Raw genomic sequence first — 19,147 nt, forward strand, 5'->3', positions numbered from 1 at the left:
TTCATATATTTTGTTGGCTTATTAAATTATATTAAATATTCATTTAACATTCACAGTGTTATCTGTCACGTCTTTAATCACAAATGACAAATTTAGATTTTGATGTGAGACATTTGTAAATATGAAGTGTCATTTTGCTTCTGTATCCACCCACAGTACACACCCTCGCAATCCTACATGACATTTCACACATTTATATAATTCAGTAGAAGTTGAAAGTGGGGATGTTGGGGGGGGGCTTGTTTGCTTAACACCTCCGCCTTTTGTGAGCAGGTGTTTTCTTTGGGTGTTCTGGTTTCTTCCTCCAGTATAAAGATCAAGGTTCTGGGTCGACTGGCATCTCTAAATTGTCCATAGTGTGTGAATGTGTGTTCAGTTGTGCCCCAAGTCCCCTGGGACAGATTCAAAGTTTCCTGTGACCCTGTGTAGAATAAGCAATAAAGAAAATGGATGAATAGATGGATGGAAGTTTACAGTTTAATAAAAAAATGTATAAATAAATGAACTGACTCAAAATAATGAATTGATAGATAGATAAAATAAATGAATTGTCTCTAATTAATAATGTAAGCTTCAGTCAATGTCCTTCGCCCTGATAGGAAATGTCACACTGCAGATCTAAATATTCATGACCTACAATTAGAAGGAGAAGAAAATACTCACCACTTCCTGTGATACAATAAATGAGCTGACCTCAAAGGACCACTCCTCTGTTTCCTGTAACAGGCTCTATATTTTCCCTTTAACTCTATCTCTGTCTCTCTCTCTCTCTCTCTCTCTCTCTCTCACACACACACACACATACACACACACCCACACTCTCTCTCTAACACATAGACACATAGACACACACACAAACACACTATCATTCTCACCTTCTCACCTTCTCCCTCTCTCTCTCTCTCTCTCTCTCTAACACATAGACACACACAAACACACTATCTCTCTCACCTTCTCTCTCTCTCTCTCTCTCTCTCTCTCTAACACAGACACACACAAACACACTATCTCTCTCTCTCTCTCTCTCTCTCTCTCAATTAAACCGCAAATTGCTGCAAAGTCCTGAAAACTTTTGCATAGTGGAAAATTACCAACTGTTTGATACTCATAAATACTCATTACAGAACAATTCTGTGTAAAATAGCAACAGACTCTTAATCTGTTTATTATTACACACACACACACACACACACATTGCAGTCGCTTTTAAATGATTGAAGAGTAAAATTTTTGCTGTACCTCAATTCTAGATTGATTTTGTTTGTTTCTTTGTCATTTGCTTTTAATCAAAATCCAAAACATTGCATTTACACAAAAGACAATAATATTTTATAGTATAAACATTTCATACTGTAAATGATTTTCGCAGGCCTTCACACATTTGATGTTAGTGTTCCGGAAATATAGCCATTTATATATTCGTAGACATCTTGTTTACTGTCTGGTAATCTGATAATTACTGTGGCATTCGCACTTAGACATTGCTCATAATCCTTCCAGTCTGTCCCTGTGCAAGAAACCAATTTTTATCAGACAGGAGCAGTCTAAGCCAGAGCAAGCAGACTTAATAGCGGGCAATAACAACATTACACATGAATGACTCTGGGATCCAGTTGTTTTATGGCTTTTACAAAAAAACAGGACAGAGTGGTGTTTAGAACGATGATTAGAAGATGAGATGATGTGAAAAGGAATGAGTGTGTGTTGGTCAGGTTAGAAAATAAAGTGTCTAATAGTAGAATTCTTTTCTGTGCCTGCATGTCCAGTTCAAAAGTACCAAAGTGGTTTAGGTAGGAATGAAAAAAATACAATTTTCTGCAAGAACTGGGTGAAGTGTGTTAAAATAGAACAGCCTGCAGTAATTACAGACTACATCTAGCATCCACAGTTACTGCAAATGACCTGTTTTTTCCAGTCCCTGTAATGATAATTTCCACTTTTGTCTTATTTTTCAAGATTATTTTAATACCTCTGTACTTTTAGAGAGAATATGCTAATGACAAGAGCAAGTTTGCTGTGTACTTCTTAGTTCTGAACGTTTGGTGTCTGTATATAGGCCTATTTTCATTGGCCATTTATTTTTCAGTTTCTAAAATGTACCCAGTTCAAATGAACCCCGTGCTTCTCTTTGTGGATTTACTGTAAACGATTAACTTTACGGAAAAAAGTTAATCCTTAACTCAAGAGGAGAAAGTTCAGTAGTATAAATAAACTTCAATATAAAACTCAACTGCAGCCCCCCTTTCATTACAACCATTAATACTGCAACTACTATAACTACTACTAATACTAATTAAGCTTACATTTCGGATTCTAATATAGCATATAACCACATCTATTGTTTGTTTCCGCAATGCATCTGGTATACCGTTAAAAAGATAACGTGTTAGGTGACGAAATTACAGGTTTCCTATTTCAAAATAGCATTGCCAGGTCCACATCATTTAAAATATCCCGTCATATCCTAAACAAAGAAAATCTGCCCCAGAAAGGAATGGTGGTGAAAAAATTAAAGCTCCATGTCTAGGAAATGTGATGACAATTTCAGAGAAGCATCCATTAAACATTAAACATAACCAGACAAAACACATAACAGTAACACTTTAACTTCATTAGGTAATGCATTTGCTAAAATGTACAACCTTGTACAAGCCACAAGATATTAATAGATTTATTACATATTTCATGTTTAATAGATTATTCAGTAGTGCATTAGGCAATGATATATTCATGTACATCGATTATTAGCATAACAACATTATGAGTAGTGATAGGTGAAGTGAATAAGACTGATTATCTCCTCATTATGGCACCTGTTAGTGGGTGGGATATATTAGGCAGCAAGTGAACATTTTGTCCTCAAAGTTGATGTGTTAGAAGCAGGAAAAATGGGCAAGCGTAAGGATTTGAGCGAGTTTGACTAAGGGCCAAATTGTGATGGCTAGACGACTGGATCAGAGCATCTCCAAAACTGCAGCTCTTGTGAGGTGTTCCCAGTCTGCAGTGGTCAGTATCTATCAAAAGTGGTCCAGGGAAGGAACAGTGGTGAACCGGCGACAGGGTCATGGACAGCCAAGTCTTATTGATGCACATGGGGAGCAAAGGCTGGCCCGTGTGATCCGATCCAACAGACGAGCTACTGTTGCTCAGATTGCTGAAGAAGTTAATGCTGGTTCTGATAGAAAGGTGTCAGAACACAAATAGGGACCAGCACAATAGTAGGCAGGTGGTCATAATGTTATGCCTGTTCAATGTATAACAAACTTTAATATAATGAATAAATTGCCTTATTTGGTAAATGACTAACTTACATACTCTTTATAGTATGGAGATAGCACTTGGTAGTTAATTGAGGCGGTGTTTAATTAGTTATATAGTCACAACACAACATTATTCAGGATACTGGACGTAAGTGAAAAATATGGAGTGCAGCAATCCTATATAGTGTTTAGTTAACATTTATGATGTCAGCAATTTTTTTTCACTAATATATATTTATATTGTTTTATTTCAGCAGCCTACATTTAAAAAAAAATGATTTTATTACTTTATTTTAATTTAATTTTATTTTATTTTATTTTGGTCACGTAGTCAGACAAAGTGTATCAAGATCTCCAGTTTTCACAGAAATTAGCTGCTACTCCATGACAGTGTGTTTTAACTGCCAAGGCATGCTTCCTTATCTGTAATCTAAGCATAGACTCCCTGCATTACCCCTTCAATTATTCTTTTCCCCCTTGTTTTGCATCATAAAAGAACTTAAACCTGTTCAACCCCATTTTCAACTAAGTGTAAATTTCAGCAGTTTCACAGCAGGCTTTATTTGCATTTGAACACTGATATAGATGGCTGATGCCTTTTCTAATGGCATTTAAACCCAGAAGTTGCTTAAACAATTTGTTTAACATTACTTGAAGTAACTTTCAAGCAACCAGTGGATGACATGTAAAGGTTAGAGATGTCTGTCCTCTTCTCTTTTGCATAGCATCTGTGCAGGGGTGTGTAGGCCTATTATGCCACCCTGGCCACGTCATTTGTTCCCAAGCTGTTGCCGGGCCTGAATCATGTTTTAGGAGGCCCCTTTAAAAAGGGGAAAAACAGCTATGGCTGAATGGAGACTCTGCAGTGTGGCGGGGGTAGAGCCAGCTCTATTGAACGTCCTTACAGACAGGGGCAGGGCCTGGGGAGATGAGGGAGGGGATTATGGTAATGCAGTGCACTGGGAGGAAGTGAGCAAAGAGCAGAGGAATGCACTTGGAAGTTGTGAGCTTCAGCTTCAGCTGAGAGCCCGGCGTTATCTTTCCCAAAAGACAAGACAGGCCTTGATAAAGCTACTGGGCGAATGAAAACATGCCCCATTTTACTGTGGTACCAGTGGACAATAACTCACACTCCAACTATGACAGTCTGGAGGGAATTAACTGTGTGGATTACAGAGACACGGGGCAAGATGGGTACCCTGGACACGGAGACACAGTAAGCTCTGATGGTGAGTTTCAGACAAGCACACTTCTGTAAATCACTTCTATATGTTGTGTCTATTCTCCAAACTGCTATTAAGTACTTTTTTTTCCTGACAACGGGGAGTATCCGTGTAGGTTTACAGCAATTTTCCAGTCATGGAAAAGATGGGATTTTTTGACAGCTAACTTTTCCACGTCTTACGAACTTGCCTGTTGAAAGGAAGAATGATATTTTTCAGCACGAGATATTCATGTCAATGAGCTTCCATACCACACATGACTGTGGTGACAAAGAAAAAACAATTGGCGTGGGGGAGAAAATGAGAGGTGGAAGACAGGGTGAGCAGTGTAGTAGTAATCAGACAGGCCTCAAGTTCTCCCACGCAAAAGATGGAGGTCCCAGAGATTTTCTTTTTCCTAATGCTGCCAAACTTGTCTCTCTTTTCTCGTGACAGCTGTACAAGTTAGTCTAACACCCTCAATCTGCAGCATTCTCAGCCACTTTCTGTCTGTCTTCTGTGTGTGTGCGTGTGTATGTGTGTTTTTAATGCATTTATAAAGTTAGCTAGGGAGGAGTCAGTGCAAAAGTGAGAAAGAAACAGAGAGAAACATCGCTCTAGGGCATGACGTTCAATTCCAGGTCATCAGGGCTGGGACTGAGTTCAGCGTTTGTATGCATTCAGCATGTTTGAAATGAAAACTGAGCGGGACATTTTAGTCTGGTTAAAAGAAATCTCTTTTGTTTGAGATTACTTTTAAAATCATCCTGATGTCATAAGAGATTCATGCAAATTCAAATCAATCATGATGTTGTGTGGATTTGGATGGATTTGTGTGATTTAAGACTAAATGGGCTCTGGGTTACTAATCAGAAGGTTGATGCTTCAAGCCCCAGGACTGCCAAACTACCACAGTATGGCCCTTGAGCAAGGCCCTTAACCTTCTCTGCTCCAGGGGTGCTGTATCAGGGCTGACCCTGAGCCCTGACACCAGCTTCCTAACAAGCTGGGATATGCAAGAAAAAGAATTTTACTATGTCATAAAGTATATGAGAGAAATAGGGGATTCTTCTTCTTCTTCTTCTTCTTCTTCTTCTTCTTCTTCTTCACCAAAATGTTAAATAAGGGAGCTCAGGCCACAACTTACAAGCCACAACTTAAATTTGCCAGAAAATATTGTGAAATCTTTCTTTGCAATATGAAAACATGTTTTGAAATCGAACATTAAACAAATTTTCAGATTACTATTTGATTTTAAGATGTGATAGTTCCTGATTTTCCAGGCAAAATGGTTTCATTAAATGTCTAATCAAACAAGTGCGATCAGTGCAGTTAGTGTAAACAATGTTCCAGTGCAAAAATTCCAGTGTGGTTATATTCAATATATTTAAAAAAAATATTCAGGTGCATGGGTTTGGGTTCTCGGTTTGTTCATTCAGGAAGCAATTACAGCCCTCAAATAAAGTTTCCACACTGAATATTGTAGTAACATGGTTATTGTATGCAGGAGACCTGGACCATGTCATCAATGATCACTTATGCTTTGGCAAAAGTAAAAAAAAATTCAACCCACACAGGATATCATATGGACTGATGAACCTCCAGTCTATAATCAGTCCATCATTCAGTTTAATGGTTAGTATGTGTTTTGTTTGAGGGCTGTCTTGAAGCTGCAGGAATGGGTGGGCATTACGGTGGGCACAGTGATGACTTTGTTCCTGTGTGAGCTGAATGTTGTGCTAGCCGGCAGTACACAGTGCACACATTGTGTACTATTAAGGCTGGAACATCCACAGCAGCAGCAGCAGCAGCACAGGAGCATTAACGCACTGCATAGTAAAAACTACAGACTTAAATCCATATAGCAGAAAGTTTATATATATATGTGTGTGTATGTCCTGATTTTTTTTTTTGGGATTTCAGTATGAACTGACATGGTTGCAAATAATCACACTGGGGGTAGGGATAGGGTTTGCTGAAACATTCACCTCAAAATTGTTCAAAAATTTCAAGTTACTAACCAAAAGTCACATTCATTTCATTACGGCAACAAAGTTTAATATGTTTGAATATGTTTAATATGTTTAAAAGTTTATTATGTTTTATATGTGTAATAATGTTTCTTCTGTCTGTCTTCTTTAATCTGTCACACATGCCCAAAGATCTATCACACATACCAGGGGAAGAAGAAGGTAAATAAATGAAAGATTTTTTTGTCAGACAGCTAATTTCCAAATTTTCTTGCAATTAGATGTTTATCCTTTTGGAAGTAGTCTCCAGTGTCAGCTCTTTGTAACAGTCAGAGGCAAACCGTTTTTTTTCCATCACAGGAAAGTCTAAGAATGGAGGATGCTGCACTATGTGGTTACTGCATACACTGTAACATCTCAGCCATAACTTTACAATCACCTGCCTGCTACTGTGTAGGTTCCCTTTGTGCCACCAAAACAGATATGACCCATCACAGCATCCACAGGATCTTTGAGACCTGTAAGTTGTAAGGTGGAGCTTATATGGATTTAACTTGTTTGTCCAGCACAGCCTAAAGACAATCAATTGGATTGAGATTTGGGAAATTCTGAGGGCAAGTCAACACCTTGAATTCTTGTGAAAGGTTTGAGGAATATGAAAATATTTTCAGTGTAGCAGGGAGCATTAACAATGCACTTTTTCCTGCTTCCCAAACATCAACTTCAGGAACTGACTACTCATTTGATGCCTAATATATCCCACATCTTGATATGTGCAATTTTATTGAGAAAAGCAATGCTATTCACTTCACTTCTCAGTGGTTTTAATGTTATGGCTGATCTTTGATACCAGGCTAACTTGTTTATTGGATGTTTCACAAAGTCATTATACACCGATCAGGCATAACATTATGACCACTGACAGATGACGTGAATAACACTGATTATCTCCTCATCATGGCACCTGTTAATGAGTGGAATATATATGGGGCAGCAAGTGAACATTTTGTCCTCAAAGTTGATGTGGTAGAAGCAGGAAAAATGGACAAGCATAAGGATTTGAGTGAGTTTGACGAAGGGCCAAATTGTGATGGCTAGATGACTGGATCAGAGCATCTCCAAAACTGCAGCTATTGTGAGGTCTTTTTCGGTCTGCAGTGGTCAGTATCTATCAAAAGTGGTCCAAGGAAGGAACAGTTGTGAACTGCCGACATGGTTATGGACGGCCATGCACGTGGGGATCAAGGACTGGCCCGTGTGGTCTGATCTGAACTGTTGCTCAAATTGCTGAAGAAGTTAATGCTGGTTCTGATAGAAAGGTGTCAGAATACACAGTGCATGACGGGTAGGGGTGTTTTAGCAGCAAAAGGGGGACCAACACAATCTTACACAGGTGGTCATAATGTTATGCCTGATCAGTGTAAGTGGATAAAAACAAATGCAAACCTTTCACTCTTAAAAAATGTAATGGTTGGCAAATTGCTGTTGTGTCACAGGAATAAAAGTGTGTTATTGTAAAATAATCAACTACATGGTAACAGTAACAGTTTTGTTTTATAATAGAATGTTTCCAAGTGTCATATATAAAATTTATATATAATATAGTTTATATACAAAATAACAACTCTCAATATAAAATACAAATTCTAACAGAAAAAGGAAACCACTCATATGGGAACATGCTGACATGACCTTTTTAGCATGTGCATTTCATTGGGTTGTGTTAATATAACTATACTGCTGCTTGCAATTTCCAGAGTCAGCGTAATGCCTAAATCAGCCCATGGTTTCTGCCAGCAGCCAGCCACAGTCTCAACATTAACAGTTCCACCAGGCCTTACTAAAGAAGCAGGATGTTTCCTTAGACCCATTGGGATGTGACTTTTCTAGTAGAAAAACAACTTTTTATGACTGGCATATCTGCCCGAAAGAAGAGCATTATTAGCTTTTGCTGAAAGATTGCAGTCTCTCTGCATGGCAGATTATCTTGCTTGTATCCTTGTGCACTAAGCTTCAGTTAAGAAGTGGGAGAAAGCCAAAACAACAGGACGCCTTTTAAAGGACGCCTTAATCCGTAAAACAATCCTGATACAATCTAACAACTCTGTAATCTGTCATTTATCAGTGTAGAGTCAACTTAATGAACAATTTGAGATATTAAGTTCATAATTTGGTGTTATATAAATGATAGATTCCCTGCTACCTTGGGAATACAAATAATAGAAACAATAAAAAGCAGTTTTCAAACTGTAAAATGATGACAGCACAAAAATATTTACCTGTAGGCAGTTTCAGGACACTGTAACATCTTAGACCCATTCTGTAAAACATGTAGAGATAAATGTGATCGCTAGACAGATGTGATTCTAATGTACTACTGTTATCTACAAAGCAAAAATTAAAGTACCAATAAAAGGAAGACTTAAAAATGTAAGAGAAATAAATCAGTAACACATTAATAAATTAATATGTTAATAATTCTTACTATTATGGACATCACAGTAACAATTTTAAGGTTCAAAGGATGTGGAAGTTTTAAAAAAAATTGCAATTATATTATGTAGGGGTATTATTATTTTATAGATTTAGTGTTATACACTTATCTAACCTGTACAGAATCATAATATTATTCAAAAATAAAGTAAATATATATACATTTCTGTGTATTTATTTATAACAGATGTAGCAGTATTGTTGAACGTTTTAATGATGTACACGTATCTACTGTATATAGACGGTCATAATATTCAAAATATAAATTCTAAATATAAAATATAGATATAAATTTTAAGCTAAAACTTATGAATATGTGTAATATGTGAATATATTGTATATACAGAAGCCCCAAACAACAAACAAAAATTAATAATGAGTTACTCAGTCACAATAATGAGTTATTAATCAAAATAATATTGTATTTTTAAAAATAATACAAGATCATGACATGCATTTTTACAGTAAGATAAGAGTCACATTTTTCTAAGCACAACTTTGTAAACATTTTAAATCTGAATAAAGTTTTGAAATAATATAATAAGGTTAAGGGTGAGCCAATTTTTCCCTGGTGGTACTACTGTATGTGCTTATCTTATTTTACTCACCATTATGGCCAGAGGAAGTCTGCCCTCTCTGTCTCTGAATGATGAATCACTGTTCCACCTGTTGCAGGAGCAGACAGGATTAAAAATGCATCTGTCAGGTGCCAGTTTAGAGGTTACTGTAGTTAGAAAACCAGACAGCTGGTTTGGCCAGGTCTGCTCAACATGAACAAGTAATGGGTTTTGCTTAGCTTATTCATTAAAGCCTCCACACCACTGCAGAGAAACCCTGTAGACATAAACACACATATATAGAAGAACACAGTATTCATTATCATGACTATTACGTCAAGCGATGCAGCGTGCAGCCAAAACACAGAGCTTTGGTGACAAACCTCAGTGGATAATCAGCCTAAGCAGCATGACTTCCCGGCATAATACAATCTTTAAATATCCATTAAATGAGAACTTTTTGAAAAATAGGATTTCAGACAAAATCCCATAATGCGATTGAACAGTGTTTTCTGTGGTTAATCGGTTTTAGTGTTCTCTAACACATACATTCGAAAGATTTTAACCCCTGGGTAGTAAGAAAATTAGGGTAAGGACGACATATGGATATATGTGTATATAACACATTGGGCTGAAATCAGTACAATATCTCTTGTATTGTATACTGAAAAATAATACTTAAAAATGATTTAAATGAGCTAGCTAGAGCTCAGACCTGAATCCAACTCAATCCAACAAAAAATCAGTGGGGTGCCCTTCAAGCAGGCTGTGCCCTAGAGATGCCCACATAATTTAATGGATCGAGGATGTTTTTGCAAGAAAAATGTGCCATGCTGATAGACTCAAAACCTCTGAGTGGTGTAATAAAATAAGTATTACACTTATGCAGCCTGGTTATTAAGATTTTTTCTTAATTTCAGAAAAGTTCTGACATGATTTATCTTGCTTTCATTTTTCATCACTAAAACCTGTGTGTGTAGACTTTTAGATATCTTTGTACATTTTCCCACAAATATGCATACTGCAGGTCAGAAGTATTATAAGCTCTAGACTACTGTTAACCTACACATACATCCAAACTAGTGCAATAGATCAGTATAGGGCCTGTTCTCCATGTGTTGAGACCAAAAACTCAGCTTTGTTGCTGTCTTTGATCCCCAAAGCTGTGTGGAATTTTTCATGTAGTGTTGTTAATGTGTTCAAACTTGTCAGTGCAGTGTGTTCCTTTCTCTCCTGCAGCTGCACAGCAGGGGACTCGGTGTGTGCTTTTAAAACATTTCTGAGGCTTTAATCTCTATAATGAGAATTCCAGTACAATACACCACAGCACTGGTTAACATTTTGTTTGTGGCAAGATCAGGCAAGTCAGTATAAAATGACTAGTGGCATACTGCTTTGTTAAAAAGAATTTATATTGTGTACTACACTATACTATACTATACCATACTATACTATACTATACTGTACTGTACTATACTATACTATACTATACTATACTATACTATACTATACTATACTGTCCCATACCATACCATACTATACTATACTACACTACACTACACTACACTATACTATACTATACTATACTATACTATACTATACTACACTATACTATACCATCCCATCCCATACTATACTATACTATACTACACTACACTACACTACACTATATTATACTATACTATACTATACCATACTATACTATACTATACCATCCCATACTATACCATCCCATACCATCCCATCCCATACCATTCCATACCATACCATACCATACCATCCCATACCATACCATACCATACCATACCATACCATACCATCCCATCCCATACCATACCATACCATACCATACCATACCATACCATACTATTCTATACTATACTACACTACACTACACTATACTGTACTATACTATATTGCTTTTTCTTCTAGATTTCTAGAATGTACTGTACCTTTCAGTAAAATATGCCTTATTTACAGTCAGCCCTGTTAAATTATTAGTTATGGAACAAGATCAGAGAAGTCATTACTGAATTCTAGATATCTAATAGGTAAACTTTTTTCAGCAGCTCAGACAGTAATTCTGTGAATAACTCAAATCGCAGGTTTATATTGAAACTCTCATTCTAATCCAGTATTGTTTCTGTGGTAACAGAACTAATTTGTATGCTCATCCTTGTCTACTAATAAACGTATTAATATTACTAGTAAAAGTATGATATATATTCATCTGATGTGATGAAGTTTCTGTGAGGAAACATTTGTTTAGCATTTATGGAAAGTCTCCAGCGATTTCAGCCAGCGATTTGTAAGAGTAAGAGCTAATGCTATAATTTTAGTTCTAGATAGAGGAGACTGAGTGCTATGATTTCAACAGCTACATTTCTGTCTTATTAACTTCATAAAAAGTGAGAGAATGGCTGTTCGATATACATATATGTGAACCTTAGATGAAAGTGACTGTAATATTCTGTTTATTTGCTTCAAATATATAATTTCTTGGAACTTTTCAGTAAGTGTATATCACATGGCCAAAGGTTTGTAGACACTCAACCATAACACTCACATGCCCCTTTGGTGTTATAATAACCTCCACTATTCCGGGAAGGCTTCCAGATTTTGGAGCACGACTGTGGGGAGCATTTGTGTTCATTCAGCCACAAGAGCATTAGTGAGGCATTGAGTCAGGCAGCGATGTTGGGCAAGGAGGCCTGGGGTGCAGCTGGCATTCCAAATCATACCAAAGGTGCTCAGTGGGGCTGAGGTCAGGGTTCTGTGCAGGATGGTCAAATTCTTTCACTTCAGTTTTGGCTAACCATGTCTTCATGAAACTTGTGTTGTGCAATGTAATGCTGGAACAGGTTTGGGGAATTGTAATGATACAGCATGTTATACAATTGTGTGCTTTGGCAGATAGATAGATAGATAGATAGATAGATAGATAGATAGATAGATAGATAGATAGATAGATAGATAGATAGATAGATAGATAGATAGATAGATAGATAGATAGATAGATAGATAGATAGATAGATATTATTATTATAATGTTATGGAGTAAAAGGATTTATTTGATTCAGTCTTTTTAAACCTTATAATATGACTTATGAATCCAAAATATGACTCTACAGCTATGATCTAAATACTATATAATGTGATCATAAGTTGTTTCATGCTGCTTGACACTAGATGGTAGCATTAGACTAGTTTTTTGCTCATCTTCTCCCTCATCCACATATCATTAACTGCATAATGGGTGTCTTACATTCATCTTCCATTTTCTGTGGTTTGGTTGTGGCTTGTAAATCATAATATAATGGAGGCTACAAAAGTCTGTCTAATGGAGAAATCAGCAGAAGTTCATTTCCATGGCTTTTCATGCATAGATAGATAGATAGATAGATAGATAGATAGATAGATAGATAGATAGATAGATAGATAGATAGATAGATAGATAGATAGATAGATAGATAGATAGAGACAGACAGACAGACAGATAGACAGATAGATAGATAGATAGATAGATAGATAGATAGATAGATAGATAGATAGATAGATAGATAGATAGATAGATATTTAATTGTGTGATTGTGTGCGTGTGTGTGTGTGTGTGTCACCAGTCTGCTGCATTAGTATTAGCTCTCCCTTTCTCAACGTGAGGTCACAGTGGTCTGGAGGGTGACTATGGCCAGAGTTTATACCATTTCTCAGATCAAAGAGACATGGTGACCCACAGCAATGCTAATACTAACACTAACGAAACACAAGCCAAAGGTGAGTGTTATTCAGCCTACAGAATGCAGAATGAAAGAGAGACAGAAGGACAGGACTGTTGGTTTGCTGAGGGTTATATTTAGGGACATGTTAAAGTCACTTCTGCTGCTTTAGTGGTTGTGACGGTGAAGGAGTTAGTGATAGGCAGGATGTTTGTGTGGAATTTAATTGTTTGTGAGTGTTTTCTATACTGTGTTGCTTGGGGGTCTGTCTGTGCTCATGTTTTGTTGAAAATGCCAAATTTAATGTTTCTATTTTTTTGGTACATTTCCATTTTTGTTTTTTCGGCTTTTTATCTTTCATGCTCATTTTTGAATGTTTCTCAAAATATGTATTCTGCTTACAGAAGGATAAATATGTTGTGTTTGAGCTACACTTATTTTATTTTATTTATTTATTTTACAAATTATGGAGTAAGTGACTAAAAAGAGATCTTTCATCTGAGAGAAACACATAACGTTTTATGTATTTGCTAAACAAAAAAATTATCAATGCCTAATTTACATTTTAAAAAATCCCTTAGCATTATTTACTGCATTATTTAATATTAGTTAAACTGCACTAATAAACTTTTGGTAACAGTAAGATGCCATATATTAATTATTGTTTGTTTAAATGTTTATGAAACAAGACTGGACTGATGATTTATTTAATTCCATATTAAGTAGAAAAAATGTAATTAAGTCATGTTCCTAAGTAGTGATAACTTACTGAATTCGGATCTCCAGCTGTAAATATTATAAACTGCTTCAGACTCAGCTCTGAATTTTGCGAGTTACCAAACACAGATATGTTCATTTTCATGCTGTTTTTTGTTGTTCATTGTTGGTTAATACAAGTGTTGATTATTTGAGTTATTTTATTTTATTAAAATATATATTATTTTATTTTATTATTAATTAATATTAACCTCCTACAGCCTGGAGTCCACATACATGGACCACATTTTTGGTTGTGTGCACCATAATACTTAAATCTTTGTAACTGGAACCTGTTGTACACAAAAGAAGTGGCTTCATGTTTAAAGATAACATCTGGTTATTATATTTATTGCTTCCTCCTAACCCCAAATAGGTAGAAGTAGTCTAAAATGCAAGCTCAGGTCTTAGGAGATTTTTAGATTTAGATTTTTAGATTTTTTAAATACTGTCAGAAAATCTTCTTTTGTGTATAAAATAGATTGCTTGAATGCTTGAATTGCTTTGATTTATAAACAAGACCATTTCATTGTTATTCAATGGTTCTCAAAGAAAATGGCAGAGCTTACAATGAAAATGATTAAACTGAAATAAAAGCAGTGACCATAGAACTGGGTGTGTGTTTGTGTGTTTGTGTGTGTGTGAGAGAGAGAGAGAGAGAGAGAGAGAGACAGAGAGAGAGAGATTTAATCTCTTCACTCCATTCTTACGTATCTTGTACTTTTTGTCTTCTGCTTCCATAACACTCATAAACACATATATAATATACTGATCTTTTCCTTCCATCCTTCCTTCCTTCCTTCCTTCCTTCCTCCCTCCCTCCCTCCCTCCCTTTCTTCCTTCCTATAGGGCATGGCAACCACAAAGAAGATGTTCCCTTCCTCAACAATACAGATTCAGCAGCAAAGAGGAATGACTACTATGACAAGAACTTGGCACTGTTTGAGGTAATTGTTTTCCTTTTTTGACGTATATAAACCAAGATCCAAGTCCATAACATTAACTTACATACTTTATCTCTAAATACTAAAGTTGAGAGTCTACAACATTATCATCTACTAGCAGAAATTCCTAGACAAGAATTTTGAATCTGTACCTGTCAATTTTCATACAAACATTTCCTGTGGTGAATTTTTATCTATAGGAGGAACTGGACATCCGCCCCAAGGTCTCTTCCCTTCTCAGCCGCCTGGTCAACTACACAAACATTACTCAAGGGGCAAAGGAGCATGAAGAGGCAGAAAGTGCTGATGCATCGAAAAGGAAAATGCCAAAGGTTCAAATAAGAAAATAATGCAAAATATTTTTGTAAAAACAAAACAAAAGCTGCTATTGATTTAAATACTCATACAGTATCAGACTCACAAATAAAAAAAAAAAATTATTTATCTATTTTTAATTAATTAGTCCCTACAGTGATTCTAATAGGAATATTATCTGCTTTCAAGAGTCCTGGGATCTAATTTACATAGCTTTATTTTTAGTGATTGAAAATAAGACTTTTAGTGTGTGCTCATGTTTTCTCTTTTCCCTCGTTGCTACAGTCTCCAAACATGGGCACACTCATGGGAGTTTACCTGCCGTGTCTGCAGAATATATTCGGTGTCATCCTTTTCCTGCGTCTCACCTGGATTGTCGGTACAGCCGGTGTGGTGCAGTCTTTCCTCATCGTCTTTATGTGCTGCTCTTGTGTGAGTTATCACACACATAGACATACACAAACAAATTCTTTTCTTATACAAGCATGTCACGATATTGTTCTTCTTATACTACAACAATAACATTGTGTAGAAAATTCTTGTAGATGTCATACTCCTACCAATATAGTCACATGTAATGGTGTGAGAAAAGTTCCAGTTATCGCTTACATTAAAGTCCCTTTTGCAAAATATAGTCTTATCCCTCACCAGTTTTTGTCAGTTTTCTCTGTCTTGATTATAATGACAGCGGGTAATGTTCCAGAGAAACAAGGAATCATGACAAAATCTGTCAATGTGTTAGACCTACTGTATCCTCTGGCTCTAGTTCCCATCATGCACTGCAGCCTACAAACATGGCTGCACCAGACTTCATTTCCCAAAACACACACACACAAACACCCTGCCACGTTCACAGGCGGCAGATCTTAAACAAGCCTCACCTGTTCCCAATCACACACACACACACACACACACACACACCTTCATTAAATAAGACCTTCATATGCCAAAACCCTGTAAACTATATGCTCAGCTTACTTTGTGCTTTGGTAATATTGAGAATTGCTAACATATTTGCTTATCTGTGTTTTTTCTTAATCCATTTTATAAATATAGCTCCTGTGTTCTTGATTCTGAGTTCTGCCTAGTGTTTAGAACTGATAAATCTGCCCAACCTTGACATTTGTGACCCACTGGAGACTCTTTCCATACGAAATATACATCTCTTTACAAAACGCCTCATCAGTTTTTGTGCAATTACAGCACATTTTTAAAAATATTTATTCATTATTAGTCATTGATTGTATGGAGCGTCTGGTCTTATCAAAAACTAGTCAACATTCATGAATTCACCAGCAGAGTTTAGTAATTGAACATAAACCATCCTACAAATATAATATTTAGAATAATAACCTAAATATGTCACCCACTGAAAGCCTAACCTTAATCAATATTATAAAAAATACTGTATATAACTATATCATGGTTTTAGAAACCATGTTTTTTTTTAAAGAATTGCTGTCTATGGCCAATGACCTATTCACTTCCCCCATGATTAACGACTTTCATGCTCTTTTTACAGACGATGCTCACAGCAATATCAATGAGTGCTATTGCTACCAACGGTGTTGTTCCAGGTAATGCAAACTTTTTCCGAGCATTGCTTTTTCACTGGAAGAAAATATTTTCTTTTTATGGTTTTATGTAAATGATGAGCTTTTAACTTAAACATCCTACAGTTTCTTTTAGTAAGTGGATTGAAGTATTAGGTCCATATCCGTGCTTTCCTTTGAGTGAATGTGTGTGGTCTGTTTTCCAGCTGGTGGAGCATACTTTATGATTTCACGCTCCCTGGGGCCTGAGTTTGGCGGTGCAGTGGGGCTTTGTTTTTATTTGGGAACAACTTTCGCTGCTGCCATGTACATCCTGGGAGCCATAGAAATATTTCTTGTAAGTCCAACTCTGCGAATTTACAGTAGGAATAATTCCAAGAACATGTCCAGGGTTACAAACAAACCTTTCCTCATGGTTACATTTCTGTTATGGTATAATTGAATAGCTAAATACCAAAATAAAAAATCTGGACGTTTTGTGAATGAGAAGTGATCTACTCAGCCATTGTGCTATATTAGGATATTTAATCATTCTGTTCTGAAATCCACAGAAATATCTGGTGCCACAAGCAGCCATATTTCATGTCACTGATGTCCATGCGGATAACAGCTTCATGCTGAACAACATGCGAGTTTATGGCAGCATCTGCCTCAGTCTCATGGCTGTCGTGGTGTTTGTCGGTGTAAAATACGTGAACAAGTTTGCTTCACTTTTCCTCACCTGCGTCATCATTTCCATTGTTTCCATCTATGCTGGGGCAGTGAAATCCATCTTCCAACCACCAGAGTTCCCGTAAGTCCAAAAACAGGATATAGTTAGATTTAAATTCTAATATTTTTGACCTAATTTATGGCAAGCTCTACTAACATTGTTGAAGGAAACTAGGGGGAACTGTCATGAATTGTCAATTCATTGGTAACTCAAGGCAGTAGCCATGAACATAAACATTTGTGAATCATTAAATACAGTGGACACTTAATGATATGCTTCCTGTTTTTCTTTCTTTCTTGTAAACTCTGATGAACTTGACCTTATGACCTTTGAGGGCAAAACAATGTCTTAAAAAATGTTTACTCTTGTTCAGGATATGTATGCTGGGCAACAGGACGCTAGCGCGTGACCTTTTTGATGTATGTGCAAAGACGGTAGTTGAAGGGAATGAGACAATACCCAGTAAGCTGTGGAGGAATTTCTGTAGTTCAGAGAATGGCAGCAGTTTTCACTGCGATGAGTACTTTGCCCAGAATAATGTGACCGAAATACAGGGAATTCCTGGGCTGGCCAGCGGAATCATCAGAGGTAAGAATGTCTACGATAAAAAGTATGTAAATGTTTTTTCAAGTATTCAAAAGTGCAAGCCAAGTGTTTTTTTGTTTGTGTAGTTTTGTTTTGCTGGTCTGTAAATATCTCTCAATGAAGTAAATCTTTTATAGTAAGTTTGTTTGCTGTTCCTCAGAGAACATGTGGGGCGATTACATGGAGAAAGGGCAGATTCTGGAGAAGCCTAGTCTGCCCTCTGAAGATGTCCATGGTTCTATGGAGTCCTTCAGATATTATGTATCTGCAGACATTGCCACATGTTTCACCCTCCTTGTGGGAATATTTTTTCCCTCAGCCACAGGTACTGCACTTCCGGCAAATGCAATACCTTGTATCAGAGGGCTATGCACTAGGCCCACTATGGTTTTCATTGTACATACTTCTATGTAAACAAGTTATTAAATGGAACATGGAGTCAGCTTTCATTGCTATGTTTAAATAATTCATAGTTCTCACATATAATTTACCTATATTTAATCATTTTAATATTATTTTCTAATTCTATACATGTTTTAGTTACTTTTTGTGTGGTATTATAGCAAATTTTAGCTTCCTTTCATTTTTTTAATTGTTCTGAGTTATGAAAAGTAACATATTACTGTTTTGAAGGACGCTGGTGTACCTTTTTATGTATTAAAGGTTTTTTTGTTTTATTAAATAACTGACAAATCTGGCAGTGCTTAATCATGCTTTCTCTTTCTCAATGATACTCTTTTAGGCATTATGGCTGGATCAAACAGATCAGGAGATTTGAGGGATGCTCAGAAGTCTATTCCTGTAGGGACAATATTGGCCATCAGCACCACATCACTTGTCTGTATCCTCCCTGCTGTTAATGACTCTATTTATTATTCATTTACCCCATATTGAATCTCATAGCATTTGTAGAAAAAGAAAATACTGAAAGCTGACCAGATGAAATGTCTTATGCATCCCACTCACCCTAAAACAAACCGAGAAATCTGTTTGTTCCTGAATTAACGGTGTCAGATTTCAGTTCAGTGGTCTTGTTTGGGGCCTGTATTGAAGGAGTGGTTCTCAGAGACAAGTAAGCACTCAT

At 36.5% G+C, this 19,147-nt stretch overlaps 1 protein-coding gene and 1 long non-coding RNA gene across 3 annotated transcripts in view; one reads left to right on the forward strand and one right to left on the reverse strand.

The window, feature by feature from the left end:
* On the reverse strand, positions 1-9,736 carry LOC131347503 (uncharacterized). Its single transcript, XR_009203782.1, has 3 exons — positions 9,534-9,736; positions 8,712-8,752; positions 1-421 (listed from the first exon to the last, which is right to left on the reverse strand). It is a non-coding gene; the product is annotated as an uncharacterized LOC131347503 (long non-coding RNA).
* Positions 4,223-19,147, forward strand: part of slc12a4 (solute carrier family 12 member 4) — a 23,081-nt gene continuing 8,156 nt past the window's right edge. Inside the window, exons 1-11 of one of the 2 annotated variants that reach the window (XM_058381593.1) lie at positions 4,223-4,489; positions 14,804-14,901; positions 15,099-15,230; positions 15,499-15,645; positions 16,736-16,790; positions 16,973-17,103; positions 17,318-17,559; positions 17,852-18,066; positions 18,224-18,388; positions 18,806-18,904; positions 19,078-19,135. In XM_058381593.1, coding sequence (XP_058237576.1) covers positions 4,351-4,489; positions 14,804-14,901; positions 15,099-15,230; positions 15,499-15,645; positions 16,736-16,790; positions 16,973-17,103; positions 17,318-17,559; positions 17,852-18,066; positions 18,224-18,388; positions 18,806-18,904; positions 19,078-19,135 — 1,481 coding nt within the window. In that variant the 5' untranslated portion in view covers positions 4,223-4,350. Of the gene's footprint in view, positions 4,490-6,605; positions 6,655-14,803; positions 14,902-15,098; positions 15,231-15,498; positions 15,646-16,735; positions 16,791-16,972; positions 17,104-17,317; positions 17,560-17,851; positions 18,067-18,223; positions 18,389-18,805; positions 18,905-19,077; positions 19,136-19,147 lie in introns of those variants that run through there. The other variant, XM_058381594.1, reaches the window with a different exon arrangement.

This window comes from Hemibagrus wyckioides, linkage group LG27 (assembly GCF_019097595.1).
Source record: "Hemibagrus wyckioides isolate EC202008001 linkage group LG27, SWU_Hwy_1.0, whole genome shotgun sequence".
NCBI lineage: Eukaryota > Metazoa > Chordata > Actinopteri > Siluriformes > Bagridae > Hemibagrus > Hemibagrus wyckioides.